The sequence below is a fragment of the Frankliniella occidentalis genome, unplaced genomic scaffold (assembly GCF_000697945.3).
Source record: "Frankliniella occidentalis isolate FOCC.00 unplaced genomic scaffold, Focc_3.1 Scaffold226, whole genome shotgun sequence".
In the NCBI taxonomy this organism is placed as follows: Eukaryota; Metazoa; Arthropoda; class Insecta; order Thysanoptera; family Thripidae; genus Frankliniella; species Frankliniella occidentalis.
This window is the reverse complement of record NW_026267352.1, coordinates 299,754-314,611: the sequence shown is the minus strand read 5'-3', so window position 1 is coordinate 314,611 and position 14,858 is coordinate 299,754. Positions and strand designations below refer to the sequence as shown.

The 14,858-nt window shown below is 36.8% G+C and overlaps 2 protein-coding genes and 1 long non-coding RNA gene across 7 annotated transcripts; 2 read left to right on the top strand and 1 right to left on the bottom strand.

Moving 5' to 3' along the window:
- Positions 1–5,259, bottom strand: LOC113201923 (Golgi apparatus protein 1). Its single transcript, XM_026415909.2, has 16 exons — positions 4,569–5,259; positions 4,149–4,475; positions 3,835–4,077; positions 3,555–3,735; positions 3,245–3,465; positions 3,026–3,147; positions 2,690–2,948; positions 2,446–2,615; positions 2,260–2,377; positions 1,963–2,171; positions 1,467–1,857; positions 1,193–1,393; positions 977–1,096; positions 648–891; positions 447–553; positions 1–363 (listed from the first exon to the last, which is right to left on the bottom strand). The coding sequence occupies exons 1-16, from the start codon at positions 4,884–4,886 to the stop codon at positions 187–189; spliced, it is 3,408 nt and encodes a 1,135-aa protein (XP_026271694.1). The 5' UTR covers positions 4,887–5,259; the 3' UTR covers positions 1–186.
- Positions 5,260–5,389: 130 nt separating this feature from the next.
- LOC113201924 (katanin p80 WD40 repeat-containing subunit B1) lies at positions 5,390–13,345 on the top strand. Of its 5 annotated transcripts, XM_026415914.2 has the most exons (19): positions 5,390–5,561; positions 6,089–6,219; positions 6,297–6,515; positions 6,588–6,710; positions 6,787–6,974; positions 7,054–7,204; positions 7,314–7,495; positions 7,573–7,691; positions 8,019–8,066; positions 8,340–8,393; positions 8,499–8,709; positions 8,781–8,942; positions 9,026–9,141; positions 9,223–9,476; positions 9,578–9,751; positions 9,823–9,899; positions 9,976–10,050; positions 10,134–10,253; positions 10,341–13,345. In XM_026415914.2, the coding sequence occupies exons 1-19, from the start codon at positions 5,528–5,530 to the stop codon at positions 10,474–10,476; spliced, it is 2,574 nt and encodes an 857-aa protein (XP_026271699.1). In that variant the 5' UTR covers positions 5,390–5,527; the 3' UTR covers positions 10,477–13,345. The 5 variants fall into 5 exon arrangements, with proteins under 5 accessions (XP_026271699.1, XP_026271695.1, XP_026271697.1 ...); XM_026415910.2 differs by having other exon boundaries at positions 9,026–9,476; XM_026415912.2 differs by lacking the exon at positions 8,019–8,066 and having other exon boundaries at positions 9,026–9,476.
- Positions 13,346–13,915: 570 nt separating this feature from the next.
- LOC127750641 (uncharacterized) lies at positions 13,916–14,798 on the top strand. Its single transcript, XR_008011793.1, has 2 exons — positions 13,916–14,141; positions 14,728–14,798. It is a non-coding gene; the product is annotated as an uncharacterized LOC127750641 (long non-coding RNA).
- The last annotated feature ends 60 nt before the right edge of the window (positions 14,799–14,858 follow it).

Genomic DNA, 14,858 nt, shown 5'->3' with positions numbered 1-14,858 from the left:
TCCAATGGCCCATTCCTTTCTTCAAAACCAAACATGGATATACCAAGTAGATACGTTATCTTTAATGAAAGAAACAGATGCCATAGTTAAAGGAAAACCATGTACCTAATACACTTCACTGTATAAAAACCCCAAAATTAAAAACAAAAATTTCACAAGTTATCTCAGGAAGGAAACAGTTCAGATTCATTTGTTTTTGTTAGCAATTCTACGGTTGGTAACACGCCCAAAGAACGTCCCACACAAAAATACTACACCCACAAGAATAGCAAATACTAACATAAAATAATTACTTGCTGGAGAAGTTTGCACATGGTGGTAAAGCTCTCCCATAGTTCTTGGAGGTACTCCAACAGCAGCTTCCTACATAGATAGAAAAAAAGAAAATGGAGTGTGATCAACAGGTACTACAGAGTAACAGGACAAGTTATCTAAGTCCAACTGACCTTTTTGGCAAAACTGAAAAGCTCCATTCTCTGAGAAAGCTTTTCATGGCAATCTCGCTGAAGAGAGCTCAAAGTATCAGCAAGATGCTCAGCTAGGCACTGTATCACTAGCAATAAATAGAAACATTTCAAATATCACTTAAACAAACAGAATCAGTGATAATTCAGGCAACTATTATTGATTAAAACAATCCATCTTACATCTTCCTGATCCTTGTTGGGTGTCTGGACAGAACTTATGTAAATCTATGGCACAGGCTTTATAAAGCAGTGGATCAACATGGATATCAGCCTGTCCTTCATCAATGAGGGCAACTATCTCAATACGACATGCTGCACTTGAAATTTTGCCATTACGCAAGGATTCTTTCAGGCACTCCTCAACTGCACCCTGCGAATAGCCCTCAGCCTCCTGTTCTGACTTTGTCCCACAAAGACTTTTTATCTGCAACAAAGAGTAAATATGAATATTGTGAATATATAGATAAAAAATAGATTGACTATAAGAGACACCATTTTGAAGTCCTTACTTCCGATTCGCACATCCTGCTTAGTAGTGGGTTGAGTTGATAGTTGAGAGCTGCCTCACGTAACACCAATTCCATTTCATTTTCACATTCTTTACGCAACTTGGCTGCACGAAACTTTACCTATGGTGGTAATTAGACAAAGGAAAGTATTCAGCTTTCTTTACACTTCAGAATAATAGAAGGAAATGAGAAAGGGAATAAAACAAAACAACATACCTTTAAACAAGCTATAACTTTTCCTTCTAGTTCTTCATCAGGGTTTGCATGATCAATAACCTTACCACAAAACTTTCTTATGTCTGGTTGACAGGATTTTCGAAGATCAGGATTAAGTCGGTAATCAAAACTTTGTTCAATCATGCGATGAATGACAATTTTACGACAGTCTTCATTGAACACAGGGTCATCTTTGTTATGCTGATTGAGAACAAACATTTGCACTTAAAACAACAAACAACTTCACTGTAATGCAGATTAGAACCGAAAATACCTTTAGACATGTGAGTATGCGTTGTTCTGGTTCATTATGACAGAATGTGTTTATCATACTTTTACAATTAAGCATGAGAGAATAATCTACAGTATTATATGCCAGCTCCTGTTCAACCTTGAATACTGCTTTGTGGCAGTCTGGACTAAGTATCTTGTGGTTTAAACGTAAACAATCAAGTAGCTTTCCAGCTCCAGGTACAACTTTGGAACAAATTTTAGAAATATCAGCAGAGCACACTTTTTTTAATTTTGGATCAAAATCTAAACTCTCTCTTTGCTGAAAAAGCTGTGCCTTTAGTTGCTGTCTACATTCCCTAGGAATTCTGTGTCGAGATTCATTCATAGTATCATTTCTCACAACTTCGCTCAGACAAGATACAACATCATACCTATCCAAACAGTTTAAAGAAAAAAAAGGAGATTAAATCATCTATCTTTACCTGTCTTCTAAATGGTATAGGACTATATTATTTCAGGAAAAACATAGAACTTACTTTGTTTTGGAAGAGGGACAAAAGCGCATAACAAAAATTCGACATGCCTCTTTAAATTTGTAGGTAAAGTGGTAATTCTTCAGCGAAATTAATTGAAAGTGTTCAATTGCAGCACGGCATTTGTAATCTTCACGAACATCGACTTCACTTTTGTGTCGTATCAAGCAATCCATCATATCCCCATCATCCCTTCCATTTCTCCACTCAGCCTTGAAAGTAAAAGACACGTCACAAATTCTTAACCATCTATATTATTATTAAGTTTATTTTACTTTGAGAACAGTAAAAAGAACTTACTTCACAATGTCTCTGCATTACTGTACTACAAGCAGAACTAATGACAGGATTGAGATACACATGAGCTGCTTGGTTTTCAGTAATGTTGCCAATCACTTCCCGACAATGAAGATGAAGCCTAGAAACACAGATAAGTTGAAACAAAAAAAAAGACGAGATATTTTCGCAAAGATAACGACAACTTACTTGTCCAAATTATCCTGAAGGCATAATGTTTCTTGACCTTTTCCAGTTTTATCAAAGCAAAACATAGCCAAATCATCTAAACAAGCTTGCTCCACGTCAGGTAAAAGATCTACACTCAAAGCTCTTTGCTTCATAACTCTTTTAACCTCCTCCAAACAATGTCTTTTTAACTGAAAGCAGACCAGCATATTTAAAAGTAACAAAAAAAAAAATGAAGGACGATATTAACAGAATTAAATTATACCGTTTCTTTTTCTTGGTATGCGTAACGATAGAGGCAAGGAAGAACCAGGGGTCCACGCTCTGGGTCCATTTGACCAGAATCATCATACCAAACTTTCTTGGCATGGCAAAAATGTACAGCATCATCACGGCACTGCTTGAAAAGCTGAGGATCTAATTTAAAGTCTCTTGCAACAAAATACTGTATCTGGAGAAGAGCAGACTCACAAGACTCTGTCATGAAGTTTGTGCCTAGCTTGTCCATCAAGCAGTTCATGACCCTACAAAAACAACAACACCAGTAAAATACCAATATAAATGAAACAGTCTTTTCTAGATAAATAAGAAATCTGCAAACCTTGCATCTCCTCCTCGAACTTCTTGACATGCAACATCAACAACTGGTTTACAAGCCTCTCGCAACACAGGGTCAACCCTCCAATCTTCACCAGCATCAACCTCCTTTACTAAACCTTCAAGCTACGGATACAAATAATTTTATTTGTAAAGTTTTCATTATCAAAATATATTTTGAAATTTGCCCAATGCAAACAACATTAAATTGAAGCAAACTTACTGCACGTTGGCACTGGGAAGAAACTTTCTCTCTTCTTCGTTTGGGTCTGGCATGTTCCATCAAACAATGAATGGTTTTCCCACCAGCTTCAAGACTATTGCAGTACTTTTTAATGTCATCTGAGCAGCCAGATACAATTTCAGGAGATAGCCTATAATCCTCCATTAACATTTTACGGTGCTCCATCATTTCCAATTGACAATCTCTTGAAACTTTGGAACCTATAGAAGAGAGAAACGTAGGTAAGCCATAAGAATGGACTAGAGAAGTTACCCAAAGTACATTTCATAAAAAAGTACAATAAACAAACCATTCCGAATTACTCCTTCAAGACAAAGAAGAATTTTTGCAAGTCGAATATCTTTGTCATCAGGTGGAGACCTTCGACAATGATATTGACGAATATCTTCTTTGCAAGCTCTTACTAAACCTCGACTCACGCGATAGTTCTGAGTTATTAATTTTTGATACTTCCCAAGTTGGTCATGGCACTGTAATGAATATGAAAACAGTTAGAAGTTATTATGGATTTAATAATACAATAGAATAGTAGCCTGACAGAAATAAATTTTACTTGGAGACAAACTTACAGCTTGAGACATAGCATTGTCCATTCTAAAGTGGACTAGGCATTTATATACTTTTCCTGAACCAGGCTGGATATCTGGACAGAATCTTTTCTGGTCATCCGAACAAGCAGCACTCAACTTGTGATCCAGACGAATATTGTCTGCTTGAAAGACTGACAAATGGAGCACCTCATGTCTGCATGTGTCAGACAAGTTATCAATAACTGCTTGCAAGCAATTGAGGGTACCTTGTTGTGATGGTAACTGTCACAGAAACATAATTTGTAACATAAACATACATTAAAGTCCATAAATAACTTACATAAGACACCCACCTCAGAACCCGTCTGCAGGCGACCACACTTTTGTAGTTCTATATCAGTGGCACAATCTGTCATAAACTTTGAGAAAACCCTGAAATCACTGAAGGCTATGCGCTCTATTCGTTGGAAGTAAGACTGGCATTCTGGGTTTAAGTCTTCAAGGTGATCAAGGACACATGACAACAACTGTCCTGTCTGGTCAGTGTGAGGACAATTTAGCTTGGGCACGTCTTGTTTACAAATTGGTTGAGCACTTTCCTCTAAGTTTGTGTTATCCATGAGCTTTGTTACTCTGTTGTGAACAACGTGCTGACAGCCTAGTGAAACTGACACTGAAACCTGAAATAAATAATAAAGGATATAATGAAAGACAAAACAAATAACTTAATGTAAACGATACCAAAAATGTTTACAGTGAATATGTTATCATACCTTAGACAGGAAACATTCTAAAACAGTTAGATCGTCTGCACCACGCGAAAGTTTGGGACATATCTTCTTCAAATCTTCCTCACAGTCCGTACTCATTGACAGAGGGACAACAGGAGGAATAACATTTCTGATGACACGCCTAGCGGAGGTTAGAGAGCCAAGTGACTTCGTGGGAATCATTTCTGATTCCTGATTTTCGAACAGCCATTGTAGTTGATTTGAAGATTGGCTCAAGTCATTAGAAAGTGCTGTACTTCCATAGATCGAAAATACTACGTAAATAATAATGACAAAACTTGACAGGAGGTAGCCGGCCATATTGCATAGGCCATATAGTTGGGTTGGGAGACTTCAGGTCTTCAGGTCTTTCGATAACTCCACAGTTGTTTATTTTTGTTAAAGAGCGAGTCCATAAAGCGCGGATGGAATGGGCAAAAAGATACGGCGTCTGCTCTTGCAGGCTAATGTAGACAAAACATGTTCAGTCTGTTTATATACACGAAGACAATGATTTAAATTTATCTATGAACGTTCTATTTAGAGCAGACATCCAATCAAATTAATTTTCGTAATAGAGCCTCGACAGATATTTCGTTTCATTCGGCGTGCATTCGGCGGCACTCGATCAGTCCTTTCGTTTACTGTTCAATATATTGTTCTTTCATTCAATATAACCAACAAATTAACCACAAACAAACGTAGAGCGTGTGAGTGACAAGGTGGACCAACAACTAGTGTGAATTTCTCTTACGAGACACTACTTCAACATAAGGGAGATCCCCTTCGTTTTTAGGTTGGCATTAGTTGTTACTAGTGCTGTGCAGATAGACAGACGGACAGACAGCAGCTGTTCGAAAGATTACCATAATATCCCTAATAAGGTGTCGATTTAGTATGTCAAGGAAAAAGACAAAACCTCTTACACTGTGATTAACTCTAATGTTGGAAAAATTATCACTATGGCTATATCTACCAAACGATCGTGGAAACTTCGTAAGTTTAAAGCAACCTTCACTCTATGCTCTGATTCATCAACATGCCAAAACCTTTTCTGTCATAGGTTATGCGTTTTGTTTGTTTGGAGCTCTAAATAGAGGTCTTTGTTAATTTTTCTTATTTACTGTCTTTATTATTTTAATGATGATGAGCACCGTTAACAGTTGTTACTTTTCACCTGTGTGGTTGTTAAGTTTTGTTTTACGTTTCCTGAGATTGATTTGGTTAGGTTTGGTAGATAGCCCACTCTTAAAGTCATTATCATCTTTTCAGGAACTGTTCTTTTCTGCTATTTATTACCCTGTGACTAATTATGACCTTTCTTCACTGTCAAAATAAATTCCCACAGGCTTTAGAATAGTATCTTTTCATTTAGGTCTGACATTTTCATGAAACGTCCTTGTGCGGCTTTAAATTTGATTTCTATTGGTCATTGGCTATTGGCTAATGACTTTAGAACCTTGAATTACTAATTTCCAACAATTTGAGTACTATGCGAATATTAACTCAAACAATTTTTACAGAGGACTTTGTTGCTCATTCGGCCAATGTCAATTGCCTTGCCCTGGGACACAAGTCTGGGAGAGTCTTAGTTACTGGAGGAGATGATAAAAAAGTGAATTTATGGGCAGTAGGGAAACACAACTGTATCATTGTAAGTAAAAACAATGAAATCTTGTGTTGTACACATTATTGTATACATGAGCCAATGTTGAATGTTAATATTTCCAGAGCCTCAGTGGACATACTACACCAGTTGAATGTGTGCGGTTTGGTCACACTGAAGAGCTGGTTTGTGCTGGATCACAGACAGGAGCACTCAAAATATGGGATTTAGAAGCAGTAAAAATTGTTCGCACCTTAACTGGGCATAAATCTGCCATACGATGTATGGATTTTCATCCATACGGGGATTTTCTTGCCTCAGGTTCTACAGATGCCAGTATCAAGGTAACTGATCTAAGTTAATTCTCTTTTGTGCCTAGTTTTCATAAATATACTTATAACTGCTGGTTCCTGCAGCTCTGGGACACAAGGCGGAAAGGTTGTATTTTCACATATGGACACAAGCTTACAGTTAACAGCCTCAAATTTAGTCCTGATGGGCAGTGGATTGCATCTGGAGGAGATGAAGGCATTGTCAGGGTAATTATATTTGTTTTTGTATATTGGAGTCATTCTTACACATTTTTGTCCATTAATTTTCTCTATTCTCTTACAGTTATGGGATATACGTGCTGGCAAGGTCTTAAAAGAGTTTGCAGAGCATTCTGGAGCCGTAACTTCAGTGGAATTCCACCCTCATGAATTTCTGCTAGCATCAGGTAGTGTTGGTCGGTCTGTAAATTTTTGGGATTTGGAGAACTTTCAATTAGTATCCTCGACTGAAAGGGATGGAGGCTCTGTGAGGTAAGATCTTCTCAACTTTTATGTTTTTAGCCATTGTGCTCTATACTTACATGTAAATTTCTTCTATTCTTCTGTAAAGGTGTCTATACTTCAGTCAAGGTGGAGAATGTTTATTTGCTGCCTCCCCAGAATGTTTGCGTGTTTGTGGATGGGAACCATCCAGAATTTATGACTCATTAGCAGTTGGTTGGGGTAAAGTTGCTGATATTGCAACAGCTCAGAATCAATTGGTAAATATCTTTACCCATATTGCATAATATATTTTTAGTATAAAATAATTTTTTGTTTTTACAACTATAAACTATAACTTTGATTATATGTAACCTTATATTTTTGTAGATTGGTGCATCTTTTCACATGATGAATGTTGCACTATTTGTGGTTGATCTCAAAAAGGTGCAGCCTTTTGGTGGCCCAGTTATTAATCCAAATGATTCCATTAATTCTTCACCTTTCCGCCACGGGCAAAGTGCTAGGAAAAGCTTTAGCAAGGAAACACAGCTTAACTTGTCAAAACCTCCGTAAGTATATTTTTACCCCTTTGACATGAAATTCATTATTGCCTTGACTGTGTTCAAAAACGAATATTTCTGTTCAGAATGAGTGTTCGTACCATTGAAGAAAATGACCGATCTGAAACAGATCCTGAAGATGAAACAGTCTCTCACATACTTGATGTAAAGGATTATGAGGCAATTTTTTTGCCTAATAGATCATGTGAGTTGATTTTTTTGTTCTACCTTTAGCATGGTTGCATAATTATGGGAAGCCAATTTTGTTTGTAGTGAAAGGTTTTTGTGTAATAGTGTAGCAGTACTTAGTGTTTTACAGCTTGATGTTTGTTCTTTTCCTTTGTAATTGTTGAAATTACAGTGTTATCACTGCAAAATAAGAAAACTATCACTGCAACATTTTGATTCAAATTTAAACATATCTTTGATTTTTTTAATGATTGAAGGATAGTTTTGGCTATCGTATGTTAGAAATGTTGGGCACTTTCAACTCCAATGTAGTCTTTAGAAAGCACACTTTGAAATGTTGCAGTGAATCGCAGCCCTCCTCCTATTCCTTTCCCTGCTCCTGCTGATGATGGTGAGTAAAGTTGTTTAAAAAGCAGGGTTTGAAGCTTTTAGATTTCTATTTTTTATAAGTTTGTCGTTTTTGTTTTCACTTTCATTTTCTGGGTGAGAATTTATTTAAATAACTTTAATACTATATTCGTTATTAAACTGCCTGTTGTAGAGAAATTGTGTAACCCAAGCTTTTGCTCATAGTTGTTTAAACTTTCTGTGAAACCTGCATGATTATATCACCGTGATTATATCCTACACTAACCTTTACTTATCTCTGTTGCTTTAAAAACAGCTTCACATAGTTCTCCTAGTCATTCAAACGCATCATCATTAACCATACAAGAAGGTAACATAATTTCTTAAGCTAACAATTATTTTCAGTTGCATCTTCATTAAAAATCTATCTAAAAGCGTTATCACTCATTTCTGTACATATTTTTTTATACTATAGGTGTTGGAATGCCTCAAATAATACAACCATTGTTGCCAATGAAAGTATCTCGCAATTCCCCAGAACCATCTGAGCAGATGTTTAGTGGAACTGGAGACTGCGTGGACCCCAATGACTCACCTGATTATTATCAACCTCAACCTATTCATTTATTACCTGAAGATGATTCATATGGTGACCAAATTCCAGAACCTCAACCAAGACAGCGAAGGTAGGTTCATCAATCCATCCATGTCCTGATTGTTGTCTGGAAGTGTTAGTCATGCCAATATTTCATTACAGGCCATCTCAGCTCTCTCCAGTTAGACAGAGGAGTGAAAAGCATAGTCCTGTTCTTTCTGGCTCTGCCCGTTCAAAGGGTAGCTCTCCTACTCCTGTAGCTTCACACAGAATGAGTTACAGAGAGGATACTCACTCTTCATTTGACAATGATTTCCCTGTCAAGTAAGTAATTATAGGTGTCATTGGTGTATGATTATTGGTAGTCGATAGTGCTTGGGCAGTAAGACCCATACTTTCTGTTTCAGACTAAGCAGTATACGCCATAGTCCTTCAGAACCTGCCCTAAACCGACCGAATGCTGGACATTCAAGATCAAGTTCTTTAAGCCGGAACAGTGTTGTAGCAAATAGCTCTAGCACTGGTAATATTAAACAAATAGGCTCCTCAAATGACGTTAATAGCTCAACTAGTGGCTTTCACATTAAACATTCCATCACCCCAGGGTTTAATCTTGGCACTGATGTCTCAGTGTCTTATCTGGGGAAGAACTCCACCACTACCCCCTCCTCCAAAGGTGCACTTCCTATGGTAGCACCTCGTACTAAAGTAGCCACAGAAGAAAATTTACGAAGGCAGGAAAAAACAAGTGTTGATGTCCTTGAAAGACAGAGGCCACCAGTTGATGATGAAATTGACGATATCATTCCAATATCCATGGATAAGCCCTCTAACCTCGATTTAGAGGATTTTCTGCCTGTAGGTTAAAATTGAATTTCCAGTGCTGAAAATTTGGCAGCAAAAAATGTCTCCTGCTTTCTATCTTTTTACTCTCCATCTCTTGTTTTTTGTTTTTTCAGAACCGCCTTCAAAGATCTGTTAACTTTTATCAACAGCACCAGTACTTAGATATGTCAGAGGCAGAAGTTTTGTCATCCATCATGCGTGGACATGAATCTATGATGACAGTTATGAATGGTCGACACAGAAGTTTACAAATAATTTATTCTCTCTGGCATAATAAAGACTTAAAGGTAGTGTTTGAATTTGAAGAATTACTGTGGTGACAGCATCTTTTTTCGTATCTTAATCTTTAATTTTGCAGGTGGCAGTTGATACTGCTTTGGAAATGAATGATCTTGCTATTGTTGTTGATTTACTTGGCATCTTGACTCTTCGACCGTATGTTAATTCTTGGTCTGCTAATTTTTTTTATTGTTTCTTTTCACCATGTATAACCCTTAATTTTATTTTCTAGGTCTATATGGAACTTAGATCTTTGTGTTTCCTTACTTGACCCTATTCATGAACTACTGCAGAGCAAATATGAAATGTTAGTTGTTTAACTTCCAAATATTTAAGACTCATGTAGTTTTCTTCAAACTTTCTCTGTTCATATTTTAATGTTTGTTCCAGGTACATGACAGTAGGATGCAATACTCTCCGACTCATTCTAAGGAATTTTTCTTCTTTGATCAAAACTAACGTTCAAGCGCCTATCCACACAGTTGGAGTTGATATATCTCGAGAAGAAAGGTAAGAAGAACGCTAAAATTACTCAGTGATTCATTATTAGTTAATAATTGTTTTTTAATCTGGATTATTTTGTTTTCCCTCTTGCAGGTATAATAAATGTATGAAGTGTTATGAAAGTTTACAGTCAATACGCTCTTTTTTGTTAAAAAGACAGACTGTTCAAGGAAAATTAGGACACACATTCCGAGAAATAACTATACTAATGCAATCCTTGGACAACTGAAAATAATTTTCTGTCAATTAATGACTGCTGGTAATATTTCTATCTCAAAATATTAAAACCAAAATCATTGGGAAACCTTAGATAATATTTTCAGGTAGCCCATCTAAATTGTCAGGTTTGTACTATTAACAGTTCTAACAAAGTAATTAAACCAAACCAAAACATAGGAAATACTTTGTGATTAGTTTACAATGTATTAGTCCACCTGGTTCTGCGTGTATTTCTAAATTGTAGCCCATGGTGTTCATTCAACTGTTCTTATATAGATCAAAATTAAATTTGTCATTCACTCTGAATTGTGAAATAAGTATTGTGATATATAATATTAGACCCATTAGGCAGTGAACATGTACAGATGTTAATTATTGTGGTGTATGCTGTGTATAAGTTTGTGTGAGTGAGTGGGTGAGTGAGTGAGAGTATAATTTATTCCAACATCTTACAATATCTAGAAAAGACCTTTTACCAGTTCTTTTCTTTGGGTGGTGATATTGTGAGAACATGTCTAGCTGTGTTATTGAATTGGACCTAAATATTTTTTTTTATTCTATCTATCTATCTGTCCGAGTATATTTCTGGAAACAAAATTTCTGCGACTGCTTACTGTTTTTCCTGTATGTCAGTTCTGAAACAGAAAGTGGCTACCTCATTCATGACAAGTTCCTAATTATGCATACTAGGTCTTAATACCATACATCTTTCAACTTATCAGTTTCTTACATAAAGCACAATATGTGTTGTTAGAAGACCAAATTTGATTGAAAATTAAAAGCGACTAGTTAAAAGCCTGTAAGCTTTTGAACTTTCTAATGTCTACCTCTTGTTTTTTTCTTAACGGATCCTGTTTTATCTGCTCAATTTTGACCAATCTAATATTCTAATCGAGAAGATACATTGTGATGTATTGTGCCTCGTATGATTATCACAAGATGGGAAGTGTTTTTGCTCATCTCATTCATTAGGTTTGAAAAAGTGATCAGAGTTGTGCTGTTTATGTCAACATTTATTTCTTAAGAAAAAATCAATAGAATCTTGATAAAATATAGAAGTCAAATGGTGAGCAACAAGCACAAGCATGTAGTGGGCACAAGGCTTGTGATTCTACTTGTAGAGTGCCCAAAGTTACACATATGAAAAAAAAATCAACTTTATTTTGTACATCCATACTCTATACTTACTTAAGCACTATTGTTGCAGACACCAGCTGTGCAACATCATCTTCTGTTCCTGCACAGTTATTCAGTGTAGTATAATACACCGAGAAATGATTGTGAATTCGTCATTTATTTTGTGCGTAGCTAATTTAAATACAAGTGGAGTGGTTTTCATTCTTGTGCTTTGTCTGAGAGGCAATAATATTGAACAACTACTACATAGGCTTTGTAAGTAATTGTCTAGATTTTCAGTCTATGTTTAGCAATTGAAAATCAAAATATAACATTCAACCATTGTGCCTTAAACAATAGTAACCAGTTTATGGTAATGCTTGGTAATGCTCCTTCATGGCTGTACCTTTTCCACATTAAAATGCTTTTTAGTTAACTGATTTAATTTAATTTTTTGTTCAACTTTAAAATTGATGTTGTCAACAAATTCTTATTGTTTTAATGAAAGTATTGTTAAAAATTGAACAAGGCTGTGAAAAGCCATTTATAGTGACTTAAAAACTAAGATGTGCTACAGATTAAGTTGTAGTATTTCATTGACTCTATCTCTCTTTTCAGCAATCTAAATGCTCTAAAGAAGATGTTTTATTTTCCTCTGTAGGTGTTAGACCTTTTTGACAAGTTAGTTTTTACTCTTTTAAAGGCAAATTAAAAATCAATTTTAGGTCCATAGATCTTGGGAAAAGTGCCCTGAAGGTTGTGAATTAACCAGCACATTGCAGGGCTAGTCATACCAAAAGGAACTCGCTTTACCATTTAAAGTGGCACTCACGCTAGTTGGAAGTTTTCTGCTCTGGAATAAACGTAAAGGTGACTCTCAATGTCTCACAATCTAAAGTGATCTGCAACTATTTTGTACTGATTTTGTGAACTTATGTTTAATTTAAGGAAGCACTAATTTATTTAGATTGTAACAAGTTTTCTTGTAGGTAACCATCTGTGTTTAAAGATTGGCCGTGATGTTCAGCGGAAGGCCTCACAGGGTAATGTCCTAACTTGTGATAGTATGCTATTTAAACAATCAGCCTAACATTTCACAATTAATAAATACAAATGTGTAAATACCCAATATAAAGGTAATTACAAAGATGGCATTTAACTTCCGTCCAATTTTTTGGTTGTGGGGGAAACCTTGTAATCTATTTCTTTGACTGATGTTACATATTAGTTCCCACCCATAAGTGTTGTCCTTTGGAGATCATTTACTGATCACATTCATGTAACAGTTTCTGTGTTGTATCATATCAGTTACTGCATGTCTTACTGTTTTGAGATTCACTCAATTCTTATTACCTTGAGTGGTATCTACTATTTCTACGATTGGTGGTTATTTTTTAAAATTAATATGTACAGTGTCAGGTGAGAGCAAGCTCATCTAATTTTTTATACATCTATCAGTTCAAAGTGTTGAACCATTTCTTGCCAAGCCTGAAACAGTGAATCGAATTTTGTAGTGCCATCTTAATTAGAGTGTCAATCAGTAAGACACATATTCATCAATGAAAGATATTCCCCTTCTATCTGGAAATGTTGTTATTTCCAGGATCCTTTCTAATCCACCTGCAATCAAAATTATTTTAACAGTTTCATAGATATTTATTTGATTACTAGGTTGTTTTCCTGACAGTATTTATATTGTGCTTTGAATTCCTAAACCAGAATCATATGTTTTGTAACAAGAATAAAATCCTTCGAAAGGTGAACATCTCCTTTGTATTACCTTCTTAACGCAACTACTGCCAACCGCCATCACCCTCCTATTTTTATGGATGAACTGCGTGCTCGGGGCTGTCAAAATAAGATAGGGTTTGGCCGACCGACCGACCGTCAACCTCGGAACGACCAGGACAACTGAAATATCGTGTTCGGGGGTTTTCTCGCACGCTGAGTCCAAATCTGGTAGTGCCGATGTCGTCCGGATCGGGCCCCCGGGGACGTCGTTTGGGACCTCCCGAGCACGCCGATGACACTCCCACGACAAATACGATTCGGCTCCAAACGTCGTTTACCTGGGCTGGTGCATATTTTTTAAAAGTCGCCAAATATAATTCTCATTAATAGCAAATCGCCCATAATAGTTTATTATCCTGATCATTTCATTATTGTCACATGGCACCTCACATGGCACTTCCCTGGCCGCCGGGAGCCACACAACGATGCACGGGACGGGAAGCATCCTCAAAGGATCACATCCTAAACGAGGCGAGATTGCCTACCCCAGGAAAGAATCACATCCCGCGACCACGATATGTTTGTGAGTATGCCGTAATTATTGCTCTCCCGGCCCCCTTTGCCGCTGTGCCGCGTCCCCTACCCCTCTCCTCCTCCCCACCCCCACCCCCACCGCGCATTTCCCGCGCCTTTATGGAAACGTAAACAACCAGTGAAAATCAGCGTTTCTGCCAAATACCGACAATACCTACTCATATAATTATTGAGCATAGGATTTTAACCAGAATTTTAGAGTGGACATCGCCGCTGTTCGATATTAATCATAAGGTATAGTGCTTGTTGTTTCCTGTCCGGAATATTGAATTGTTCCATTCCGGTTATTGTTGTAGGAGGTTATGCTCCTTTGGCTCAATTTTTCCACGCACAATTAAGTTGTAAGTTATTTTTTGAGGCCGAGTAAATGGTGCCCGTGATGTATATAGTTTGGCTCACTGTCAGCTTTGTTGAAAAGGTGTTGAATGGGTAGACTCCTCCAATCCATAGAGTATGTTAAATACTGTTGCAGGTCACTTATGCAAATGGGTGAACTGCCAGTGTTTTATCACATATCATATATTTTACTCTATTTTATTCTCGTGGAACATAAAACTTTATTACTTTCTGATTGGGGTGCAAACCGAGTGGTACTATTTGCGTAATCCCCCATAAACAATCAATCAATGTGCGTTGCAGATAATTTGCAGCTGCCCCTTTCGTACTTAATGTTTAATCCAGTGCCAAAATTCGTTATTTGAAAGACCATAGTCATTTAGAGACGCATGGGGGGAGAGGCATTTAAAAGTGTATTGTATGAGTTAATTATATGTAATTAAAAGTTGATGAGCGCTAAAAGTACCTTTTCATATGATTGCAGGAACTCGGCCCAGAAATGTTCTTGACATGAGCAAGAGAAGTCTATGGAGTCATTTTACCCAAAAGAATAGGTGAGTTGACATGACAGTAACCGCTAACGCTGGTCCAATTTGTCTCCACTAAGAGGAGCTT